Here is a 24,968-nt window from a genome sequence, read left to right as displayed (position 1 = left end):
AAAAAAAAAAAAAAGATGTAGGTAGGGAAAGACCATGATTCTATAGTCTTTCAGACCATGAAGACATTACTATTAATTCTGCAACAAGAAGCCATTGAAAAATGAGAGTTACATTTTGAGCTAACACACTGGATTAGTTTGCCAAGTCAGACTCACATGACCCAGAGCTCTTATTCCAGTATTGAGCTTTACTAATGATTTCAAGAATACAGGCAATTCGGAAGCACAGATGAAGCAGAGAAGGGTCTGAAACATTCCATATGGTTCCCTAGGGCCTTTGCTTTCCATATGAGATGTAGCTTCTGAGAGACATTTTGCAAGATGATCTAGCGAGCCTTCTCTGACCTTCTTCAGCCATATAGAACTTGACGTCTTCTTCTCAGTGTTACTACATATAGCATGTTGTTCTTATTTTTAAGAATTCACCAGTGGTGATACATTCACCACTGTTGTTTTGAACTTTTTCATTTCTGCTTCCTTCTCACCCGAGTACACAAACTGTATCCTACTCATTATTTTATTTACAGTATCTTAAAAGTGCTGAATAGATCGAATGGGTAAACTGCACAACCGTTAAGAGACAGCTAAGGACTGTGCAAAGACAATACCATCTTCTGTACTGAAGAAAACATTTCTTTAAAACTATGAAGCAACTAACTTCACCCTACACATCTCAAAAAAAGAAATAAATCATTTTCTATATCTATCCCTTCCCTAAAATATAAGTATCTTATTCTATGCCCCCCAAATCGCACTCTTTTCAACATATATAAAATTATTCTTGGCGACAACTTGTTAATATAAAGTAATTTTTTTTTGGTTTTACCAGTTAAAATGGAATTGTAATCTCTGATGCAAGTCTGTGGCTTCCAGACTTGAATACCATAGATCAGATCAGTTTTTTAATTATTTGGGAGAAACAGCATAAAGTTGAGTGCTTTTTGCGTTACCATATGACATTTTTTTAAAACCTACCATCATCTGTTGTCACAATAGTTTCATGAAGGATATTATATGTTTTAATTTTTATTTTGAACAAGCCTACAGAGGAGTCATAAGAATATCACAACAAATTTCCTTCTATACTTCACCTAGAAATTCAAACATTTTGCCACACCTTCTCTATCTCCCTCTATATCTCACGTATATATTTATATATTTTTGATGAGCCATTTGAGAGTAAGTCACAAGCATCATCACCCTTTACCCCTAAGTACTTATGTGTATATTTCCTAAGAAAAAATAAATTCTTTCATATAGCCATGCTATCATCATCAAATTCAGGAAAGTTAATATTGATATTTATTATTATCCAATATATAATTTATATTAAAATTTTTCCTATTGTTCCAACACTGTCCTAAAAGGGTTTTAACGTATATAAAACTAGAGATAAAATGACAGAATATCAGAATAAAAGATACTCCTTTAGAGATGAATATATTTAGCTCTATGAAAATAAAATCACTATTTAACCCTTGTTTTCTCATTTCTGCTTTGAACAGTAGAGGCTACACTACAGATTTGATATCAGACTCACGTTTGGTAACCACTGGTATAAACACAGAGAATAAATAATAAAGACATTTCAAAAGAGTGTTTCTTAAAAAAAAAAACATATATAATTCAATCAAATGCGTGAAAAAGTAAATGTCATGTTTTGAAAGATTATGACTATAAGGTAAATGTACAAATAAGTTTTTTTAATGTTGATTAATTCTAAACTAATACTAGTTAACTTCTTCTGATAGTTTTTAGATGCCTTTCTTAGTGTTTCTTACCTACGATATTAGAATTTTGCCTCAACTTTCTTTTCAAAGTGTTCCTGTGGCCAAAAGGCCAAAAATTACAGAGCAGTATCTAGAAGAGAACTGAAAATAAATCAGAAAGATTGTTTACCCTTCTACGAAACCCTACTGTTGGATGTATTTGAAACACCGTGTGCAGAGAAAATCAAAGAAAAAACAGCTAATGGTTTTGTCATTGAAGAATATTTTTTAATGTGGCAAGATTCTCTAAATTAGAATACTGCAGCCCAGGAAGAAAAAGATGAAAATAAGATTATTAAAGTCTATAAAATTATGATGTTCCTTGTCCACAGGATTCAGAAAAGAGGCAGTTGTTAAAGAAATCAAAGGAAGGATTGCTCTGGGAGTAAGCTTTACGTGGCAATAAAAGCTGAAAATATAAGTATCTTCAAAATTAGTTGAGATCTGTTTATAAATTTTAAATTCATAATTTATTATAAAATAAGCTGCTATGAAAGCAAATGAGAAATGTCTCATTTTTATCTATAACCTGTCCTCCCACCAAATATCTTTCAATTGGATGAGCCATCGACCTAACTCATTGTGACATTTTTATATTGTCAGTTTTTCATCATAGTCCCTGCTATAGCTCCACTTAATGTTGTGTCTATGCCACTGATATTAGGCATATTCATTTGCACTTTAATGTATATATAGTTAATGCATCTACACATTTTTGAAATATAAGTTTCAATATTTTGAACTCAGAAGCCTTTGGGGCAAGAAAAAATGTATATATTACTTATACTAATGGTCATAAAATAATAGATTTTAAATTGATTTGAAAATATACATCTATGTTTGTTAGAAATGTGAACCATTAATATTCTCCATACTGTTTTAATTTCTTTTCCCCTTTAAAAGATATTTTTGATACCTCTTAGTATCAACATCAGTGATAGAGTATAGATTGTGCTTTATGGTTTCCATTCCACCGACAGTTTAATAGAAGTTCTACAAAACAAAATGAAATTAAACAAACACAACCCTTGTAGATTATTTTCAGTTAGAACAATTATATAGAACCCCTATATTCTGGCTTCACTTTATGAAACAAAGCCCAAACCAGAAAAATCTAGATTGACTATAATAACTATGCTCCATTAATATTTCACCTCTGAAAGGTACCACATTGTACATTAAGATTGAAAAATATGAAAAATTTTACTTTTCTAAATCCAGTTTTTAAATACTAAGGTAATCAACACTTTCTGTGAGATTTAAAAGAGTCCTTGGGTTTGGAGGGTCTGTGGGATTGGCCTTTTTCAGTGATAGTTTGGTTTTTGTTTGTTGTCCCAAGGAAACCCAAAGCACCGCACAGGGCCGTGACATAGGAAGCATTCAGAAAAGATTTCATTAAATGGCTAATTCACGGTAGAAGGAGAAGTGTCTAAAAGAATTCCAATCCTGTTTTAGTATGACTTCTAATAAATAAATGTACACCGCAAGCTATAATTGTTCACTCATTTGACATTTCACTGCCTAGTAACCATGTCAAAGACCCAGAGATTCCTTCTGTCTGGTGGTTCACTAGTCCCAAAAGATTGGAACATGTGATTCAGTCAGTGAGTTGAATGCTGTTTCTGATGACAACTGCTTCTTTCTTAGACAGCGCAAGGATGAGCTGGAACAGAGAATGTCTGCTCTCCAGGAGAGCCGGAGAGAGCTAATGGTCCAGTTAGAAGGTCTCATGAAGCTACTAAAGGTAAGATGTTTCCAATAAATAGATATTTTCTAGACTTAGGACTATGGCATTTGTAAAATTTTTGCATATAATGTGCAATGGCTTTTACAATTACTATATATGATTTCCCCCAAAATGTGGTTTCAAACTCAGATATAGGATTTTTTCACAAATGCATCAAATGATAGCAGTCCATTATAGGGCTCATTCTTACTCCTTTTCTGGAACCAGACTACTGAGGACCTTCATGGGAAATTTCTTCTTAGCTTATTTCCAGTTTCTTATGTCCTCGAAAGTAATAAAACCGGATTTATTTAGAAATATTTTACATTTAGTAGCTTTTATCAGTTATGACTAAATTGAAAAGAAGCTAATATCTAATTCATAAAATGAAGATAGCCATTAAATAACTTTGATGGTAATAGTTTAAGAGGAGTAGCTTTAATTTCAGTAAAATATTTTATCTCTGTGGCTTTAGCAGCAAGTCACAAAACTTCTATGAGTCTCAAATGCAACATGTAAATGGAAATCTTATTATTCTTCAGATAGAGTGTTTAATATGATGATCTATAGAATTCCTCTGCAGAATGCTATAATCTGTTGTTTTCATTGGAAAGTGGCATTCTTCCTTTCATAAATCCTTATTCTCTTCTTCAGTATGCACTAAATTACATTTTAAGTCAAAAGTAGACTAATTATGGCCACATGTCCACAGTCAGCCCTGTAGAAGTGTCAGTGCTGTGTGGTCATCCTGCTTGATGTAAATAAGCATGAACCAGTATGGACTGAAACTGTGACATGCCAAAGGTGTCCTGACTTTGAGTCCACGGCTCCCCCACATCCCTGACACACCATTATTTATTGTTTCTGTATTTCTCTCTCTCTCTCTCTCTCTCTCTCTCTCTCTCTCTCTCTCTCTCTCTCTCTCCCTCTCCTCTCTCCTTTTTCTCCCTCCCTTTTTTCCTTCCTTCCTTCCTTCCTTTTATTTAACAAACATTTGTTGAAACCAATGTGTCCCAGGCGCTGCTGTTAGTGTAACACTTCTTTCTTTTGTTTTCTTTACTTTTTTTATTCCTTAGTCAACTTTGCCTGCCATCAGTGTTGGGAATACTTTATTTACCAAGCAAAACTTACTTTTCAGTGTATTAGAAATGTAAAGTATAGAATTCAATTTTCGTTGTACTCTATGTGTTAGGACAGGACTAGATAATTAATAACCTGTTGCTATTTCTGGCCTGTAAGCTCATTTGATGATCCAGAAAAGCTCTTTCTGCTTTCCTTTTCAAATATACTAAATGAATAAAGTTGATCCTATCTTTCCCTTCACTGAATGACAGGAAGCTTTGAAAACATCCCCCTGCTTATATTGCTATGGATTCTATCACCATAGCATTGAGATACGAGTCTGTTTACCACCAGCCATCTTGGCATCAACCTAGCCTAACTGAGCACTCCATCGTATCAGGATGTACAAACACCAGGACAGAGAGATGGTGTCGAAAGATGGTTAGACACAGGAAGAAAAGAGATGGGTCTATATTTTCAAATACCTAAAAAGACTTAGAACTGAAGTCACTGAGGTAGAAGAGACTTGACCTGCCATCAAAGCTATGTTGATGTTTCCCCACCTTGCATTCCTTTACACTGTATTGGAACATGCTCTTATTGGAACCCTGGGTAATCTAACTATTATTGGTTCAATCTTTCTGTAGGAAGAAGAACTGAAGCAGGGAGTAAGTTATGTTCCCTACTGCAGGTCTTAACTAACAGTGGAGGGGCCTGCCATCCTGCTGTTTTTCTCATTGCTTTTGCCTCTAATGTATGTTCATGCTTCAGTTTGGAAAGAGAAAAAAAATCATACTAATTTGCTTCCTTTTCAATGTAGTGCTTGAATTGAGATATATAAAATTTAGCATTTTTTATAACTATTACTACTGTCGGCATCAAAAGAAGAGCTATTACATCTTTGAGAAGAGGGAACAAATTGTAATTTGTTGGACACTTTTTAGATCTCCAGGGGTCTAAATTTCAGACCAGTCTTGTGCTTTTCTGGGTTGTTGACCAAACCCTTCTCTTAATAGAAAGATACCCACTGCAGTCACTAAAGTTACACTAGGTAAAACCCACAGCACTCAAAAGCTAACTTCCTCATCCCCTAACACTGTGAGTATCCAGTTCAGTTTCCATTTTACTGAAAAAATGTAGAACCTCTTTTTATAAAAATTGGCCAATTACATCTCTTTTTATTATATAATTATTAAGCCCCAATTCCCCACTGCTCACCCAAATGTACTCAGTCTTATGAGAGAAAGACTACTCAGTAATTGTTCACTTTCCATTGTTTAGTTCTTCCCAAGCAGAATTCCTACTGTTGGTTGAAACATCTCAAAAGAATAGGTAACTTTCAGCCTTTCTCTTATCACCAAGAACCTTTCTGCTCTGGGATTTCACAAGGTCCTCAGATATATCTCCGGGAAAAGGGACATCATAACTGTAGCCTAAACTGAAGCCCTGTACCTAACTCTGTGGTCAGGTTCAGAAGCCAGCAGAGGGAGCAGCATACTCAAAAAATAATAATAATAAAATGAAAGCAAAATAAAAGCTGCTTTTATTTCAAGTGCATGTACCAAGCTGTGTATGACAATAGACCCCACCTGCTAGTATTATCAAACATTTTCACATTATTTCCATTGATCGATTAGAACCGTAGCCTGTCCAATTTCAACCTACTTTTTAATTCTTCTGTATTCTCTTTCCTATTATTCATTGTGTGTGTTTGTGTGTAACAAAGAATGTTTGCAAAATGCTGGACACATTTTTGCCCTTTATTCCCATGGTCTGTAAAAAAGGAAAGTGTAAAACTAACCTGTAATGTCAGACAATAAAGACAATGTATTACATTATTTTGTATTTTGTGAAAAAAAAAATTGCTAAAACTAAAGTCCAGTTTTATTGAGACAGTGCCCCTCGGTGAAGGACACACATTGACAGCCTGTATAATTGCCCATAAATGCATACATGGGGTATTTCTATGTACTTCCAACACTTAGATCATGGTAGAGAAAAATGCCTTGCTGTGGCACTTCTCTTTGCAAACAGCCTCTTTTCTTTTCTGTCTCTTACTTAGCACGTGCATTAAAAAAGGAGATAAGGCTCCAATATAACCTTCCTCCTCCTAGTGGAGAGAGAGGGCAATCATCCTGTAATCGGTCAGCCTTGCTTTATCCATTTCCCACGGGGACTCCTTCTCTACCATTTCCGGGGCAACGCATTCTTGAAAGGCTCAGAGGACCGGGAAGTTCATAAACTGTTGGATGCATAGAGCCAGGAAGTTCATAAACAGATGGACGCACAGAGGCTGGAAGTTAATAAACAGATGGATGCAGAGAGCCAAACCATGGCAGCGCCCATAAGAGCATTACTGCCCCCTTTCCTTCCAGCTCCTCTCACTGAGCCCGAAACAGCTTTTGCATCTCTAAAAGTCAGCCTGCAGTGAGTACTGCTGCATAGCTACTTAAGGGCCATTATTGGTAACACCCAGATGTCAGCAGTGCATTGTCTGGAAGGGAGTTTGCCTGTTTTAGTCATTCATTTGCTTTTACACGCAAACCTCTTTTCAAAAAGGACCCGAGGCAGCTAACAACAAAAGACATAAACAATGACTTCATAAAATAAAAATAGAAAAATCAAAAACTGAAGAAAAGAAAATGCAAATATGCTAATTATAAGGGACAGGAGTGTTACTCTGAGATTTCTGGCAATAAAGCGAAAAAGAAAAGCATATTGGTCGTTTTATTAGAACAGAAACTCTAGTTCTTAGGGGACCAAATTTCTGTTGGCATAAAATATAAAAAGAAAGTCTCACTCAGAGCTTTACAGGAGGAGTACTGAAAAAAAAAATGGACAAATGCAATAGTAACTTTCATATGGCTGATACTTATAATGACCTTCAGTCAAAATTAAAGACAACCTCACATGTTCCAATCCTGTAAAGATAGTTCTACAAGGAAATAAACAAATGCCATCCAAATATATAGACTTCTCATGGTATAACATGATCTAAGGAAAGAATTTAGAGGTTTTAGTCTGGCATCTGCTTCTAAATTCTGTTTTCATTTATGAGCTTTTCTCCTTTGGGGACATTCTCTTTGTAAAATCAGATTTAAAACACTGCACACAACAAATCGTGCTTGATTTAATAGCCTCTACTTGCTTTAAACTAAGTCTGTGTGGTTCAATGTATTTTATTATATTGGTATATATAATTCCTAACTATACTGTTTCTTGTTAGAAGTAATGCATGAATTTATTCCCCTTGAGGAGAGAACATGAATTTTTTAAAAAATAGTGCCTGTAATATAAAACGATGATTATGATATCATAAGCAATAAATTTTTTTTACAAAACTTGAATTGAAATTATCCTACCCTCTTTCTTCTTTGTGTATTTTTAAGATTTATTGAAGGAACCATAAAAAGAACATTCATAAAAAGTTTAATAATGAAGGCGGCTGGGGTATAATTGCAGCGACAGTATGTTCCAGAGTTTCTGATATACTTCTAGTTTCAAATATTATGTTCCGGTCTAAAACCAAGCATCCTGACTTTGAGTTCAGAAAATAAGATCTCAATAATAACTTCTTAGGAAGATTACTAGAGTTAGACATGAATTATACCAGTCCCAGCTCTTCCGTCACAGCGTAAGATGAGTAAGTCAGTTCACTTCCTGGTAATTTATTTCACATGTACAGATAATACATGATTTAGCAGATTGTTGTATGGATTTAAAAAGATAATGGATGTGCAAGCACTTTGGAAAATACCATACATGTCATATATAAATAAGAACGTATGTGTGTATATACATGTATATGGGTACATGTAAATTTTCTAATTTGACCCATATTTTGACACGCACACACAAAAACACTCATACATTCACTTCTCTTCCTTACAGTTAACCAACAGAGTTTCAATCAGAAGGAGAAAATCAACCATCATTCCAAATTTCATCCCCTGCCTTCATTCTGTTCTCTGTTTACAACTGGATGACCCAATTAATTCAAGAAGTCATAGTCACTCAGGTTCCTACTTCTTTCACACAAGGCTATAAAAAATATGAACAGACCAGAAATGACAATTTTACCAGCTTAAGTTTCACCTTTCTCTGTTTCCCTTGCTCATTGTCTCTGGTGGGTATTCGATAGAGTAGTGAAGCAATCAAAAGTGAGGGTGGGGACATGGATAATACACATCATAAATAATCAATTGCAGTATAAGGACTCACATCTTGTATTCAAAAACATACCCTCCCAGTTTCAGTCTCTCTCTCTCTCTCTCTCTCTCTCTCTCTCTCTCTCTCTCTCTCTCTCTCTCTCTCTCTCTCTCTCTCCCCTCATCCTCCGTGCATGCATGCGCACACACCACACACACATCTTTTTTAAAAATTAGGGATTGGTTAATTCATTCTAGAAAATTATTAAATATTATTTCTCTGCTTTAAAACATTGAAAGATGACCCTCAAGTTCAAGATAAATTCTAGCCCCTTTTATGACATTGGAGGCACCCAAACCCAGTTCTTCCCCTTCCCAGCATCATTCTCCTCCACTCCTCATAGTGAACCTGGCGCTTCAATAATACTGCCCTCCCAACCCTATCTGCATTGCTCGTGATACTCCAAGGCCTGGGATGTTCTTCTCTCTGCCCAGTACTTTCTCTTCTCTGCCTAAAAATCTCGGCTGTTAAGACCCAAGTGCAATGATGCCTCCTACCTGAAGTCAGGATCAGTCACCTCATCTGTGTCCCCATAACACTTTGTACACAACAATCCCTATGATGACAGTCAGTGAATGTGTATTGGGAGAAAGGATGAAAAGAGGGTTGGATGTAGCTAAACACTGGTTTGCTCTACCTTCCCAGGCTGATAAGTAAACCAGACCTGACTAGGCTGTATTCTCAGCCAAACCTGAGAGGCAGATTTTTCAGGTTGGGAGGAGGACGTACATAACATCACCCACTCCCATCTCATGGTCATCCTCTCTGCCATTTCTCCAGGCAGTGCTGGTTCAGCAATTAGACATTCGGACCCTTCCTTAAAGCATCCCTCCTTTCTGGTGCTGAGTAGAAACCAAAATACTTCCTGGTTAAAAAAAAAAAAAAAATCAGAAAATTTATGGATCTTGTCAGACTTTTTAAAAATTGATACAACAGCACATTGAGTGGACTCAGAGGATGGAGTGTAGAAATGAATTTTTTATTTATTCTCTAGGAAGAGAGCTATTTTAAATTTGCCAAGTATGATATATGTTTTCCTTCTTCCATAAATCAACTCCCTTCTCAGGAATTTTAGATCTATATATTGATCTGCATGGACCATCATCCCTTAAGTCTTTGCTCCATTAATCATCGAGTAATTTCCAGAAAAGGATGTTCACAGAGATTATTCACCCTAACTGTTCTAAAGTAGTTAGAAGACATGTTTTATGACCTGGCCAGAAGCCACCATTCTATAGAAGCTACTCCCTGTGAAAGTGAAATTCAGTGATATCTACCCCACTGATCTACCCCAGTGCCAAGAGGCAACTGCCCTCTCCTAAGTGGCCCTACAAGAACAGCAGAAAGGGAGTCCAGAGCTGGCAGTAGGTCCTAGGAAGGTACTGTGCATCAAACTGGGTGGTATCCTCACAAAGAGGTATGGGGCCATGATGGCCCAGGGAGCCAGGGTCCTCTCTACAAAAATCTGGGTAAAGACCGGACATGACATGGGAGTTGCAAGTTGCAGGTAAGATATCGCTGAATCTTTTCTTCAGCACAGAATCTTTCACTAAAATTCTTCACATACTCAGAATTGATTGAAATTACACCAGTTAGAGATTCATTTAGGAGATAGTGACTATTAGTCATTCACACACTGATGTAATTTAGATTCAGTCAATTGTTTTCCCTTCACACATAACTACAAGTCCATTATTTTTCTCTTAACACAGAACCATTAGAGAGTTTTGAAGAAAGGAAGCAGGCAGAAAGGAGTAAGGAAAGTTGGGTTTGGAGACCAGGTATTAAGCAGGGAGAGGTAAGGCTGGGAGTGCCTCAGACAAACGCGGTTAGCAGGAGAGCTGAGTGCAGGAGCAGAAGCGGAGAGCATTGCCAGAGGTAAGGTACCCACAGACGGGAAGGTTAGAAAGGCCGAGCGTAGAGCCCAGAGGGGAGGTGAAACAAGCCCTCAAGGCACCTGACCGACGTCTGTCTTCTCTGAGAGACACTCCATCTGCCATAGCTCATCCAGGTCCCCACAGCCCAGGGTACTCAGAGCGCCTGGGCTCAGACATCAGCATAGACATTCTTGATTCATCTCCTGGGCAATTCTTTTCACCTCTCTAAGCACTGGGATCCACAACTATGCATTTAGAGTAGTAATACCTACTTCAGTGGTGGTGGAGAGAAATCAGTGAGCATGTACATCAAAACCCTTCATCCATGGCAAAGCACAAATCAAACGAGAAGTCGTTTATTGTTGGTGTGGGACGCAGGGGGAGGCCATGGTAGCTCAGAAGCAAAGGTTTCGTGGTAATGAGACTGAGCTGCCAAAGTTTGCTGGGGAAAACCAGCCCCGTCGTCCCTGTCCCCGAGCGGGCTGGGGCAAGCAGGCTGCAAGGCATCGCACGCGGGTAAACTCCTCTTCCTTGGGCCCGGACAGACCATTCCAAGGTACTGTTGAGAGTGAAAGAGTGGAAACCTCCGCCCGTTGGGCATCACATGAGTCTGTGTTCTGTTTTGCTTCATTTTTTTAATTCTGGACTTTTCTCAATTTTTAGATTTGACTTTTATGTGTGATGCTGAGCCCTAGAAAGCTAACAGCATGGCATTGTACAGGATTGATGTTGTGTGTTTTAACTGCAAGCAGCTGAACCCACAGCAAAGATCTAATTCGAATATTCCAGAGCACTGCTCTCCTGGTTCACATCTCAGGGGAGTTGAATGGGTTGATGAACCTCTGGGCTTTGCCGTGGCAGAGTCTTCACTCTCTCTGGCCAAACCTAACGGATTGAAATGGGACTTAAACAAATACCTGATCTGTTGTGTATGCACTTGAGGGTCTCAGTTGCATTTTCTTATTCATGAGTACTGACTTCCTTTGCAAACTAATTATTAAAAAGGGAAAATATTTCTAAGAGACCTCACTGTAGAGATGAAGCTGTGAAATTCAAGGTGTGACAGTCTCAGAATGGTTTCATGCCGAAAACTGTAGTGCAAAGATAAACAGCTTTTAGTTGTTTTCTACTTTTTTCTTTACTCACTTTTAATTCTCACTATTCTTTCTGCTAGAATACTGCTTTTTCATAGGCCATGAGAAGGACATTTCCTACAGGGAAACAGTAGCCCAAAATTAGAAACCAAGATTTCTTTTTTCTCTTCTCCATTGGAATCCCTGAATCACAGAGCAATTTGACAAAGTCAACTTCGTCTGTAAAATAGGGATTAAACAGTTTATACCTTGTTTGATTCTTAATTTGAGACTGAATATGCACAATATTGCATGGCATGATTTGAACTATAAATTATCCTCTACGGATGATGCCAGGACAGATGGGTTGAAAATTTAGGAAGCCTGTAAACCATAACCATCCCAAAAGAGTCTCCTAGTTTATACTTAAAACTTTCTTCTTCAATGGTTTTTTATTCTACTTAGAACTTCCTTCAAGGAGAAAATAGACACACCTTGTAATTATCACTGCGTAACAGTAGCTCATCACCTGGGGACACATCTTATGTATTATCGAACAATGCTGTACTAATATTCTTAGCTTTCAAGATATAACAGCAGACTTTAAATAATGTATAATAAAGTCCTAAATTACCTACACTTGCAACTCAGGTTTAGAATGACCATCTCAATTACCGAGGATTTCCTCCTGCTTTGAAATTTCATTGTTATGGTTTTTAACATTTGAGGACTTGGGGGATGGCATTTTCTTGGAAAAACAAATTAATGGCTTGCATTGTCTCTTCAGACCCAGGGAGCAGGTTCTCCTCGCTCCTCCCCCAGCCACACCATCAGCAGGCCCATCCCCATGCCCCTCCGGTCGTCAGCCTGCTCCACCCCGACTCACACGCCTCAGGACTCTCTCACAGGAGTAGGGGGAGATGTACAGGAGGCATTTGCACAAAGTAAGTGGCTTTGTTTTTGGTGTGTTCTGCTTTTATGTAACAAATAATTCATCACGGTCTGTTGCGTGGCATGGGGTCATCAGAGCCACACCATGGATGTTCTAGGGCATTCCATGACTTGGCCCTGCAGTTTTGAGAAACTCTGTTCCTCATCTCACCACCTTACCTTCCTTTGGCTTCTATTGCTGTCCACCATTTTTATGTCTTTGTTCATTAAGGGAACGGAAATTCTTTAACTTAACTATCTCAGGAAAGTATAAATACAATCCATTTTAAAATTCTCAAAGATCTTATTTCCTGCTTTCTTCTCTTTACATTAAAGCAAACTCAAGATGAAGATTAAACAATCCAGCTCTTTAGCTCTGAGGTGATGAAGAAGGACATTTAGTCATTTTACAGTTGCCCTAAAGAGTTGAATCACTGCCTCCATTATGGGGCTACACGGTTAGGACCCCACAGTTAATAGAAGATGGTGAAGAGTGAATCGAGATGACAAACAACATTCACCCACGGGCTGCCTCTTCCATTTACACACGGGGGATTAGGGAGGCAAGTGGTTTTTTTCATTGGGAAATGTTTTAACACTTTTTAAAAGTTTTTCTTGCCATCACTTTTTAAATTTACAGAAAACTAGGGAAAAAATCTTCCTGCAGACTCTCACACTGCCAATCTCATTCCTAGAAGTAACCACTATTAACAGTTTGGTCCATTTAAACTTTTCGCTTATATATAAACATATGTGTTTATGTGTGTTTTTATAGACACATACTCTTTATTTTTCACACAAATAAGATCATGCATCACATTTTAGTCCACAATTTGCCTTTTCTTTAAATTAGCAGTATATCATAAACATTCTTCCTGGTCTTTATGTATAGATTTAAGGAAGAGAGACATATTTGGTTACTAGCTTTAAGACAAAAAGAAACAAAATGTTTTAAAAAAACACATTTGAGGAAATCATTTCTAGCATATATGACAATTGAGTCTATAATTTCAGCTGATGTAAAGCATACAGAGATCAGTAAGAAAAAGACATCCCCAAAACAAAAATAGGTTAAGGATATGAACAGACAGAAGAAGAAATATAAATTGCCAATAAATATATGAAATAACTGTAGAAATAAAAATGTTACTTAGAAGTTACAAAAAAAAAATTAACTTCAGTGATATCCTCCAATGGCAAGAGTGTGAGGAAACAGACCCTCTCATCCATCATGGATAGGGGACAAAATCTAACATTTTAAAGGAAGAGAATGATGTACTCTCTATTATGAAGGAAAAGAGAAGATCCATACAGAGTGTTTTCTTCTGAAAAAGAAAATAATTTAAGTTATACAAATATATGTTGTTCTACAAAATAACTATATTTAATTTTTAGAAGGAAAAATGTCCTTTCCCTAAATATTATTGTAAAGAAATTTATACAGTATTTTAAATCAATTTGAGCTTTCTATTACAATTAATGTTTTCTCAAGCTACTTTGATTTTAATTTACATGTATTTATTATTCTGCTTATTTAGTTCTACTTTCTGAGACATGATGGAATGACATGTGGCCTAGCTCACAAAGAGCTTGTGCTGCATAAGTTCATCTGCAAGTCAGGTATTTGGAATCTTGAGTCCTTTTTCCAAAGATATTATGGTGATTAACCCTCTGTTCCATTTTCACCTTGACCAGGTCCTAGGCCAGCCCACAAATATCCATTTAACTCTCAGTGTGCCTGAAACTTCATAATCTTTCTCTACCATTAAGAAACATAGTCTAAGTTCCAGTTCAGCGGACCAGACATTTATCTTCTGCCCACATCTTGGTAGCAGGAGCAAGAATCCTCACCCCTTTTTCACACTCTGGGGGCATTTGTTGCACAGGGTTCCCATTTCCAAGAGATACCTATAAAAGTAGAGGGAGCTCTGGGAGCCCTGGTGGGAGACAGAGGCTATGGTGATGAAGATCAGAATCCAGTGGGCCCAGGTAACGGCTGAAATGATAGCAGCAGCTAGGAAGGCACAGCGGTGTTTTTATGTGTGGGTTATTCATAAGAGAGGTGACCACACATACTGATTTACCTGGGACCATCCTATTTTGTGCTGGGTCACCCAGTCTTGTTATTAATACCACTCCCTTTCATGTGCAGAATTGTCTCAATTTAGACAATAAATTATATGAACCCTCGTCAGTTGCCATGTCTTCCCACATCAGAGTCCACTGCTTAAGTGCAACATTCTTTTTTTCAGGAAATGAACCAAAGCACATCTGAAAAGGAGAAGTCTTGGAAGTGTTTTTGCTTTAGAATGTCAATGGAAATGATAAACGGTATAAAATCTTGGAAAAGAAAAGCTTTTATTTTTTTTTAATTGTCATTTCTTCTTCACTTAAGGTACAAGAAGAAATTTAAGGAACGACTTACTAGTGGCAGCGGATTCCATCACTAACACCATGTCCTCTCTTGTGAAAGAGCTGAATTCTGGTGCGTCCCTTTCCTGGTCCCCTCCTATTTGTCTGCTCATTGCAGAGGAACCCAAAAGTGCTAGGGGCTTCTGTTAGAGATCTGCTCATTGTTGAAATATGAAAAGATTTTTTAAAGATCTATGTGATATTTTGTTGATATATTCAGATTTTTAACTTTATATTTTGCTGATGAGAAGTCTTAATACATGCTTAATACAGAAAGCTTAAAAATGCAGAAAAGAATAGAGAAAAATACTTAAAATGACATTTCTAGAAGCCAAAGATAGTCGTTAACATCTGTCGTGATCTAAAGTGACATGATGCTGAAGTTATTTTATAAGGTCAGTGTTTTAATTACTAATTTAGACTCTCTTCATTTGCAATGCACAGCTAATTGAATGAGGCTAACCTGAAGTTTACCTTTGTAGTATCTCTAAAGAAAGATTTACCCAGAAAAGAAATAACACAAAACTGCGAGAATCTCTTTATCCTAATAATACTACACAGAGTTTTGTAAACTTTAACAGTATGAATATTCAGATAACTATCTTACCACTTACTAATACATCTCATCTATTTCTTAAAGCCCATCTAGCAAGATATTTGCCTGGCAGGAGTGTGGTCATATAGTTGATAATACAATCATAAGAAATAAAACTTCAATATTAAAACTTTGGATTTAAATTTCTTAAAATCTCTATAATTAGAATTAAAGTAATGAAAATTGTTGCTTCTATTTTAGATTTAGATTACTAAATAGGATAAAAATGACATTAGTTAATACATCATGATCAATGGTATATACCCAGTGTCCTAGCAAGTGATGATTAAAAATGTTATCCTTATTGTGGAAGTTTCAAGTTTATATTCTTATAAAATACTTTGAAATACTAAGTGAATGTGATGCTTTAGGTTTGTATTTCCTAAATTAATATTAAGCAAAAGTAACAGTTTTAATGATGACTAAAGGGAGAAAAACAGAAGTTTTAATGAGTTAAGTCAGTTATTAAGACAAAAAAAATTCCTCATATCATTAGAGATAAAAAAAGACAATAGTGTATACAAATGACTTTATAGTAATTCATATCAAGTGTCAATTATCATTTAGAAAAAAATAAACACCCGACCTACATACGGTAACTCGTTAATGTTTTATATAGCACAAGCGTGTTTATATTAAGCTTAGCCCTTTATTTGCTGATCATAAAAAAATCTAACGTGTCATTCTTTATTCTCTTGAATTGTGCCTAACAGAGGTGGGGAGTGAAACAGAGAGCAATGTGGATTCTGAATTTGCACAGACTCAGTTTGAGGATCTGGTTCCATCACCAACCTCTGAAAAGGCTTTTCTAGCACAAATTCATGCCCGGAAACCAGGGTACATTCACAGTGGAGCTACCCCAAGCACTATGCGCGGTGATGTGTGAGTATCTTCTGCTTGGGGTTATTTCTCAGGAACAGAACACCGTAGGGAGCATGAGAAAGTGAAAACACTGTTGCTTCATTCTTTATTTTGGAAAGGAATGATGCAGTTTCTTTTTCCGCCAGAAGAGATAAAGGGTACTACATTTAAATTTGTCACTGTGACTATCCCCCTGCCCCATTACAATTTCCAGAGAGTATAAATAATCAAAATCAAGCAGTGTTTATTGAGAACTTGGCACTGTGCTAATTTTGTACAAAATAGTATAAAAAAATCGCTCCCAGCCTTCCAAGATTCACAGACTAGTTTGGTAGATAAGTCATCCTATCTTCTGAACTTACTGTAGCTGTGTTTGGAGGATCCCATGATGCTGGAGAGGACTCTGTTCAGAATGGATGTGAACAACATCATAAAAACACTAGGAACCCAAATAAGTATACTGTTGTGCCATTTAACAATGGGTATGAGCTCTGAGAAATGCATTGTTGTGCAAACATTATAGATACACTTACACAAACCTAGACAGTACAGCCTACTACACACCTAGGCTATATGGTACAGCCTATTGCTCCTAGGCTATAAGCTTCTACAGCAGGTTAATGCACAAAACAACACAAGATTAAATCAAGCACAAGAAAAAATGATGCAATCAAGAAATGCAGTGAATATGGGATGTATGAGGCTACTGTCAAAGTTACATAGCATGCTGGTTTACAGCAAACTTTTTATAAGTAGAAAAAGTACACTCTAAAATAATGATAAAAAGTATAATATAGTAAATACGTAAACCATAACAGTTTATTATCAAGTATTATGTATGGTACATAATCGTATGTGCTATACTTTTATATGACTAGCAGTTGTAATAGGTTTGTTTACACCAGCATCACCACAAACACGTGAGTAATGCATTGTGCTATGATGTTATAACAATGCCACTAAGCAATAGGAATTTTTTAGCTCTACTATAATTTTATGGGACCACCGTCATATATGTGGTCTGTCCTTGACCAAAACATCGTTATGTGGTGCATGACAGTAAATTTATAAAACCTCATTATAAAGAAATCCAATTTGGCTGACTTGTTGAATCTATATAAATCTGACCCTCGAAAGACATTTTGCAAAAGTTTTTACCGAATTAGGCTTCTGTAGCTTGACAGAAGCCTGCAGAATTAGTGACATACTCACTCGACTTTCTGTGATGCTGGATCAGCTCAAAATAGTCAGGCAGAGGAAACCAAAGCTGAGAAATAAAGATGAAACTGAGACAGAGCTTCAGAGCCAAGCTCAGGAGGGAAAAGAGCGAAACAAAGGGAGCCGAGAGTGGGCCTTTAGGAGAGTGAGGCTCATGGACTGTGAGAAATGTGGGCGGAGGCTTGCCGAAAAGCTAGAAAAGGGAATTGCTAATTGTTTAAAAAACTACAGAAGGGTGACAGTGCTTAATGTGAAAAGTACCGCAGACTGGTCTACAAAAATAAACTGGCTGTTTTAAAGACCCAAAGAAGAAAATAACCAGAGGCCTTTATAGGCCTTTCTGGTGTTTTAGCTCTCAATCCAAGTAGTGAGTAAAAGACCAGTAATAATGGGGAATTATAAATAGACATGGTTTGAAAGCCAGCTGTGAAAAGGCAGAGCATAAGATCAAAACAAACCAGTTTTAACGTAATTTAAAATGGCAGCGGGCTGCTGCTTTTAATTTTAGTTTGCTCTCTTGTTCTTTCCTCTATAATTTAGAATTACTTGATTTGTTTGTTATTCAAAACGGTGAAGTAATTGTCATCAGTTTAGTCTGGTAAACACATATCTGTTTGACTTTCTATAATTAAGCATTTACATGGTGGTTACTCAAAATTTCCTTGTGCTAATCCTAGGTTCCAAGACTGCAGTTAAAGCTACCTCACTCTACTGTCCCCGTTATGCTGGTGGCAGTTCCAGCTACCAATATGGCTACGGGAGTTGAGGAGAGAGAGTTCACAGAGGCCTCAGACCTATTTAGGCTGGCCCCAAACCTCTAAAAATAACAAGAACATGTTGTACAGATATAAATAAACATGTGGATTGGCATTTAAGTTCCAATCCAGAAACTTCTCCTTGACCACTTTTTCATTTTAGGGGATATTTTAATATCTGTACTATCTAAACATGTATTGTGTTTTACCCTGAGAATATTTTAGTCATACAATTCAGGTAGTTCCAGCAAGAGCTTTATATATACTAGGATGAATAGATGGAGGTAGAGTCACACATTAGTGAATAAGGTCATACTTATCTATTTATTTCATAGTGGAATTGGAAAATTAAGTGGATTTCTTAGATTTAGAGCTAGTATAAATTTTTCATATCAAGAGCTATGGGTTAGAGTATTAGGCTTTCTGACTTTGGTTAGTTGATATTCTGAGATTTGATTCTACTATAAGAATAAAGCACATGGGTGCACATGCTAACACACATGCTTAACACAAAGAAGGTTAAATAATGAACAAACGTCTTTAATCATTATTTCACTAGAGGGCTCACTTTCCTTATAGAAAATGTTCTTGGATTCCATTAAAAAAAAAAAAAAGAAAAGGAAAGGAAAAAAAAGGCCCCAGATTGGGAAAACTATATCCACTCAAAAGACAAGCTTGCCTTTTTTAAGACTGACAAATATCTCAAAGACAACTCATTCCTGTACACCCTACAAAAACACAGATAACCAATGATCGCCGTAATGCCATAAAAAAATTATATATGAGAATACCTTGATTATATATTTCCTTAAACTTCCAGAGTTTTTTTAAAAGTTTTCTATTAGGTAACAGAAGACACGGAATTGAAGTGAATTGAAGGGAAGAAGTGGAGGACAAAGTAAATGCGCCCCCAAAATTACAGCTAACACATGAAGTTCACTTAGACTTTTAAGATTTGCTCCAAAACTCTGTCTGTGTATTATTCCCAGAGCTACAGAAGACGGGGACCCCTATGTGCGGCCCGAGGATGAGAACTATGAGAATGACTCAGTCCAGCAGCTGGAGAATGAGCTCAAGATGGAGGAGTACCTGAAACAGAAGCTGCAGGATGAAGCCTATCAGGTACGGGGAGCCAGGCCCACACCACCCGTGACTTCTGCCCCAGCCCCTCGGTAGCCGGGTCTTCCACATTACTCGAAAAATCAGTGCCTTCTTCTTCTTTCTACCCTCCCTTTCTAGAATATTCTGACTATATTCCTTAGTCTGTGTATTCTAGACACTAAAAATTTTAAATACTTCTTATATCTGTCACTCACCATGTATTCTTATAAATGCCAATCTAGAAAATGAAAAGAGGCCTTGTCACATTAATGGAGACATGGTGACTAACAGTCCATACTCCTCCAAGATCATTAGGAAAGATGCTTTTTCTTACTGAGGGGAAAAAAAGAGACAGAGAACAAAGCACAAGGAAACTGAATAAATATAAATATATCCGCTCTCTTGAATCATTTGTCCTCAGCCACTTTCACTGCCTATCTTGTGTCAAATATAAATAAGCAGGTGAATGACAAACACCAAGAAATGTTGGGGGGACTACAGGCCCCGTGTTCAGCAGCGTATGGATGGACAGATTGTCATAAATAGTGCAGTATGTTAATCCCTCTGAGAATTTACTGAACAGAACACCTGCAATCGGGAATAAATATAATTAGCAACATCTGAAAGGGGATGCATTTTCCCCAGGGAAATTGTTCTACTGCTATGTTTGTCTTTCTTGTATGCTTCCTTTCCCTGTAATTTCCCAGTGTTTCCTTGGGGTTCCAGGAGTTCAGAGATGTTTACATGGTTGAGACCTGCTGTTCCCCAGCCCCCAGTGGGTTATTTTACTCTCAGGCTTTCTGTCCAGTGGCCAGAGAAGCTTTTTCATGCTTAAGTCAGCAGTGGCCCTCTCTTATTCTGGTAGTGAAGGACGGAGAAGCAGAGAGAATAAATTATCTTCTACTTTTCATATGTTTATAGATTAAGCTTTGAAATATTTTCCCAAGAAGTATGTAGCAAGAAAGAAATTGAAGCCCGCTAACTCCACCCCGACAATATGAAACTAAAGTTTTGCCTCTTTGGAATGTTCCATTCGCCTTTTTGGTATAACAGCCACGTTTCAGAAGCAAGTTAAATGGTGGCCTAGTCATACAAAAAAATAACCAAAACAGTCACTATATATATAATGCCATGCTTCAACACTGCAGAAACAGTCAAAGTCGCCAGAAGTACAGACCCACAGAGAAGGCTCTCTCTTTGCGACTTCTCTGGCCCATCTACAGAGGGAAATTAGCCTGGGTGAAGCTGCCAGGGTGTCTCTGGGAGCTCTGAGGGATGGCAGTCCTACACGTACCTCATTCGGCTTTGCGGCCTAGAGGGAAGAGAGACGCGGTTAAATAATCAATATTCTGGTTCATGCTGTTAGAGGTGCCTCCTAGGCCTTCCTCTTTGACTTCATGTAAGTTTCTGGATTTTGGTACAACAGTAACTGAAATTCTAGGGTTTTTTTTTAAGAGAGGCAACCATTTTATATAAACTGTTATATTTTTATTTATCTTAATGAATTAGGAATTTCGCCTTACATGAGTAAAATGAAGAGAAATTCTATGATTAGCTTAAGATCCATTCAGAGTTTTTGCCATTTCTTGTAAATCTTAAGCTTCTTCTCTCTCTCCTTTCCTTACCATACCCAGTGACTTCAGGGAAAGGCAAAGAAAAGGGCTAGGAGGATACAACAGGCCTGTGTGTCCCCACTCAAGACGTATGCCCTGGAGAACGCTGAAGTGGTTCTCTTTGCCTGCTCTGTGAGAATATGGTTGTTTGATGGATCAGAATGCTACTGTCAGTCATTGGACTCTGTCTCTCTCTTTCTGTCTTTGTGCATGGCTTCCAACCAAATAATTCACCGGCTTGACTGCATCACAGACTTGACATGTCACCTTTCTTGTTTATGTCCTTTGTCACCCGCAGGTCAGCTTGCAAGGTTGAATACAATGTCCTTTTATCACTCTCCTCTCAAGTAAGTACCCTCTTATTTAGAAGGAAATGTGGCCACTGTACACCGAATTCTGATAACTTGTAACCTAAATTCACAATCACTTTCTCTTAGGTGTTTCTATGTGATAAAATATCCTCCTTCCTTGCTTTTGTCAAAGAATCTTCTCAGCCTATGGAGCGTTTCATTATAATTTAGTGGAGATTTGGCAAACAACCTGGGGAATTGACTTTTTAACTCTATTTATTAGGAAAAGTGGCACAGAAACGTCTATAACACCAGAGATGCCCTAGAAATATTCCGTGGCTATGGAGCTGCGTCACCAATCCATTAGAGCACCCAAGTTAAAGCCTATCACTTGAGAAGGAAAAGTCCAGGCTTGCTCAGCACTTCCAGAGATGGGTCAGCTCCTTAGTCATGCTGTCCTCGGGGCCCAAAAGTCAAAGGTGTGTCCCTTAACAAGTGAAAGCAAAACTGAAACAAAAGCAAAAACAAAAAAAGCAAAACATAGAGGAAAACACCAACAGCCTTATATTTTTTGGGCTAGCTGATTCAAATGCATTGTGGAATTCAACAAGATATAACAATTTAGAATATCATTTATGTGGCATTTGCTCAATAGAGAGAGAATACCACTTGACTGGCAGGATCACTTGAGTGGAGTGATCTGAAATTTAGGCTCTGGACTCTATTAATATGAGTTTTACCAAATCCTAACAGTATAGCCTTGGACATATTATTAAACCTCTATGAGCTATCATTTTTTCTACACAACATACATCATAATACCTACCTCATAGAGGAGTTGTCCTCACTGGGATATAGTTTTTAAAGAACTAAACATAGTGGCAGGCACACTATAATTTTAAGGAGCACGTGCAAACAAGCAATTCAGTTCCTAGGAGCCGCTATAGTTATGATGTATGGGAACCCCTGGGACTCAGAGAACTAGCTTGCTCCCTCTATTTTTATAAACAAGGCTAAGACTCAGCTATGTGCAATGATTCGATACAGCTTCAGCTACACTGCCCCATAAGTCTAGATGGTTTCTCTGGCTCCAGCTAATGGCCACTTAGATATCCTTCATTACAGTTCACAGCCAATACACCTCTCACAGTTATCTGGCCGCACTGGCCCAAGGACTTGTATCTACCGTAGTTATACAATCTTTCCCAACCATGGAATCCCATAAGCCTATAGTACAGTTGATAGTAGACTCAACTCTGGCTGCTAAATTAAAAAAGGGATATATATATTCTAAATGACATATCTATCGATTAGTAAAGATTACATCCTAGCTCAAATACCTCCTGTCTCAGTCTTCAGGTTAAGATTAAGTAAGTAAAAACCATAGCATAATTGCTATTATGAAATACACTTTTTGAGCTGTGAGGCCCTTTTTGTGTGAAAGAAAGGATCTTAACTGACTGCATTTTATTCTGCCTCCTTTGGGTTGGAGAATGCTATATACCACATGCTCTCCTGATACATTACGACTACAGTGAAAAAATTCCCAAGAGCTGTTTCTGAAAATATTCACTCTGGTTATAACAAATCTAGCCCCAAAGGAGCAAGCCTTTTCTTTTAATAGCATTTTCTCTCTTAGCTCCAGCAATTTGATCATTTTTATTCTGCATATTATTTAAAGAGCAGTAGCTAGTTCTTAGAAAAATATATTTTGTAAAAAGCCTAATAATTTGTCCTTGACATAAACCCAGATAAAAAGTAGCTTTTGGTTCTTATACTGAAAAGCCAAAAATTTCAGTACTTTGAAAGTTCTTAGGCCGTTTTTAAATCTTTGGTATAAATTTAGCCGTGAAAATTTTACATAACCGTGGCATCTGCCATTTAATGCATCTTGTACCTACCTAGCTGGCATTCCACAGGACTCTTAACATGAACCAGCCTGTCACTAAATCAACCACTTAGGCAAAATTCCTTTAAAATCTGATAGAACCCTGCAGAAGCTAATGGCTTTTCTTCTTTGCAGGTAGTTCTACTATAATTTTTCTTGATGTAGCTAAGAAATACAGCTGGAATTTTAGAGCAGTTTATGGTATTAAAATCTGTTTGTTTGACTTTCCGACTATGCTGCAAGACTATGCTGCAGAAATTATCCAAAATATATGCCTCTCTTATCCAAGGGTCCTGAAGCTGACTTCATCGGTTTCAATTACATCTCTACTGACAAAGCCCTACATGGGTAAGGGGCAGAAAGTGATACATCGGAAACATGAAAGACCCATTTCATCCTCTGCTCAAAGAGAGCTTTAGGTCTATTTGAAGATAAATATAGACTTGTTAACACACTAACAAGAGTGAATAGAGTAAAACCTGGTTTATTGCTTTTCATCTAGCCACTTTGGAAGGAACCGTATACATAAAGATTAGCTCTCAACTTAGAGTCCACCAAAACTCCATCTTGGCCCACTCAAATCTTGGATTTGTCCCTTGTCCATCTCTTTGGCCATATGGTATTCTACTCCTTGGCCAGCCACTTCCTAGAAATCGGAGGATTGCAAGATCGAAAGTGAACTTAAAAAATATTTTTAATTAGCATGGCATTCTCATGGTGAGTCAGTGCTCTCATCTCCTTGTCCAAAGGACAGCACAAATATCTCTGTTTACATTGCTTTAACCCCCCATATGTCACAGATATCCACTAAGGAAGAGATTCAACATGGAGGATTCTTGTCCTTTCTTTCAAAAGGTGCAATAGCGTACACTGTCCCAGGACGTTCATTCCCAATTGTCAGAGGAAGGGAGTAGAGCGTGTGTGTGTGTGTGTGTGTGTGTGTGTGTCTGTGTGTGTGTGTGTGTGTGTATCGGGGGAAGGGGGAATCTTAAGCTTCATAACCCTGATGTAGAGAACAGTTTTCATTTTTAAAAAGAAATTACACATTCCTTATTCCCAGGCAAGCTATAGTCAGACAGATGATGACAGTAACACGAAAGCTGGTGATGAAGGGGAGTGCTGCACCCACCCACACAGAGGAGAAGACAGCAGCCTGACAGCATCCTCACCGAAGAGAGGAACCACCACACGCAGCAGCTCCTGACAGACCCACCCCCCCCACACTCCTAAAGACGTGTTCTGCTGACTATAGTGCAGCTAACTTTTTGTTCTAAGATTTGTAGTTCGTAAGTGTGTGTTTTAAGAAGGAAAAAAAAAAAAGACTTCTGTTCAAAGCTAACTTATCAGCTACATCCTCTGTAACATAGCTCATCCCTGGTTAAAAACAAACAAAAAACCACAGGCTGAAAACCCATGCTGCTGTTACTCATGATGGCAGTATTAACAAGCATTTAAAAACTTTGCACATGATATTGATCCTGTTCAGTTTACAATGACAATACTAATACTGTTTATAGCTAGAAGTTTGATTTCTGGATTCTTTGAGATTTTAGCAAAACAGTTTATTATACAATGTACATTTTTTTTTT

At 37.5% G+C, this 24,968-nt stretch overlaps 1 protein-coding gene across 12 annotated transcripts in view; it reads left to right on the top strand.

The window, feature by feature from the left end:
- Positions 1-24,968, top strand: part of DTNA (dystrobrevin alpha) — a 342,157-nt gene that overhangs the window by 314,138 nt on the left and 3,051 nt on the right. For 7 of the 12 annotated variants that reach the window (XM_023531716.1, XM_023531724.1, XM_023531706.1 and 4 more), the window contains 7 exons: positions 3,417-3,513; positions 12,504-12,660; positions 15,042-15,131; positions 16,367-16,535; positions 19,477-19,609; positions 21,500-21,548; positions 24,440-24,899. In XM_023531716.1, the coding sequence (XP_023387484.1) occupies positions 3,417-3,513; positions 12,504-12,660; positions 15,042-15,131; positions 16,367-16,535; positions 19,477-19,609; positions 21,500-21,517 (664 nt within the window). In that variant the 3' untranslated portion in view covers positions 21,518-21,548; positions 24,440-24,899. Of the gene's footprint in view, positions 1-3,416; positions 3,514-5,204; positions 6,396-12,503; positions 12,661-15,041; positions 15,132-16,366; positions 16,536-19,476; positions 19,610-21,499; positions 21,549-24,439; positions 24,900-24,968 lie in introns of those variants that run through there. The other 5 variants (XM_023531733.1, XM_023531735.1, XM_011361760.2 and 2 more) reach the window with 3 other exon arrangements.

This window comes from Pteropus vampyrus, unplaced genomic scaffold, assembly GCF_000151845.1.
Source record: "Pteropus vampyrus isolate Shadow unplaced genomic scaffold, Pvam_2.0 Scaffold3, whole genome shotgun sequence".
Taxonomy (NCBI): Eukaryota; Metazoa; Chordata; class Mammalia; order Chiroptera; family Pteropodidae; genus Pteropus; species Pteropus vampyrus.
This window is presented reverse-complemented; position numbering and strand designations above follow the sequence as displayed.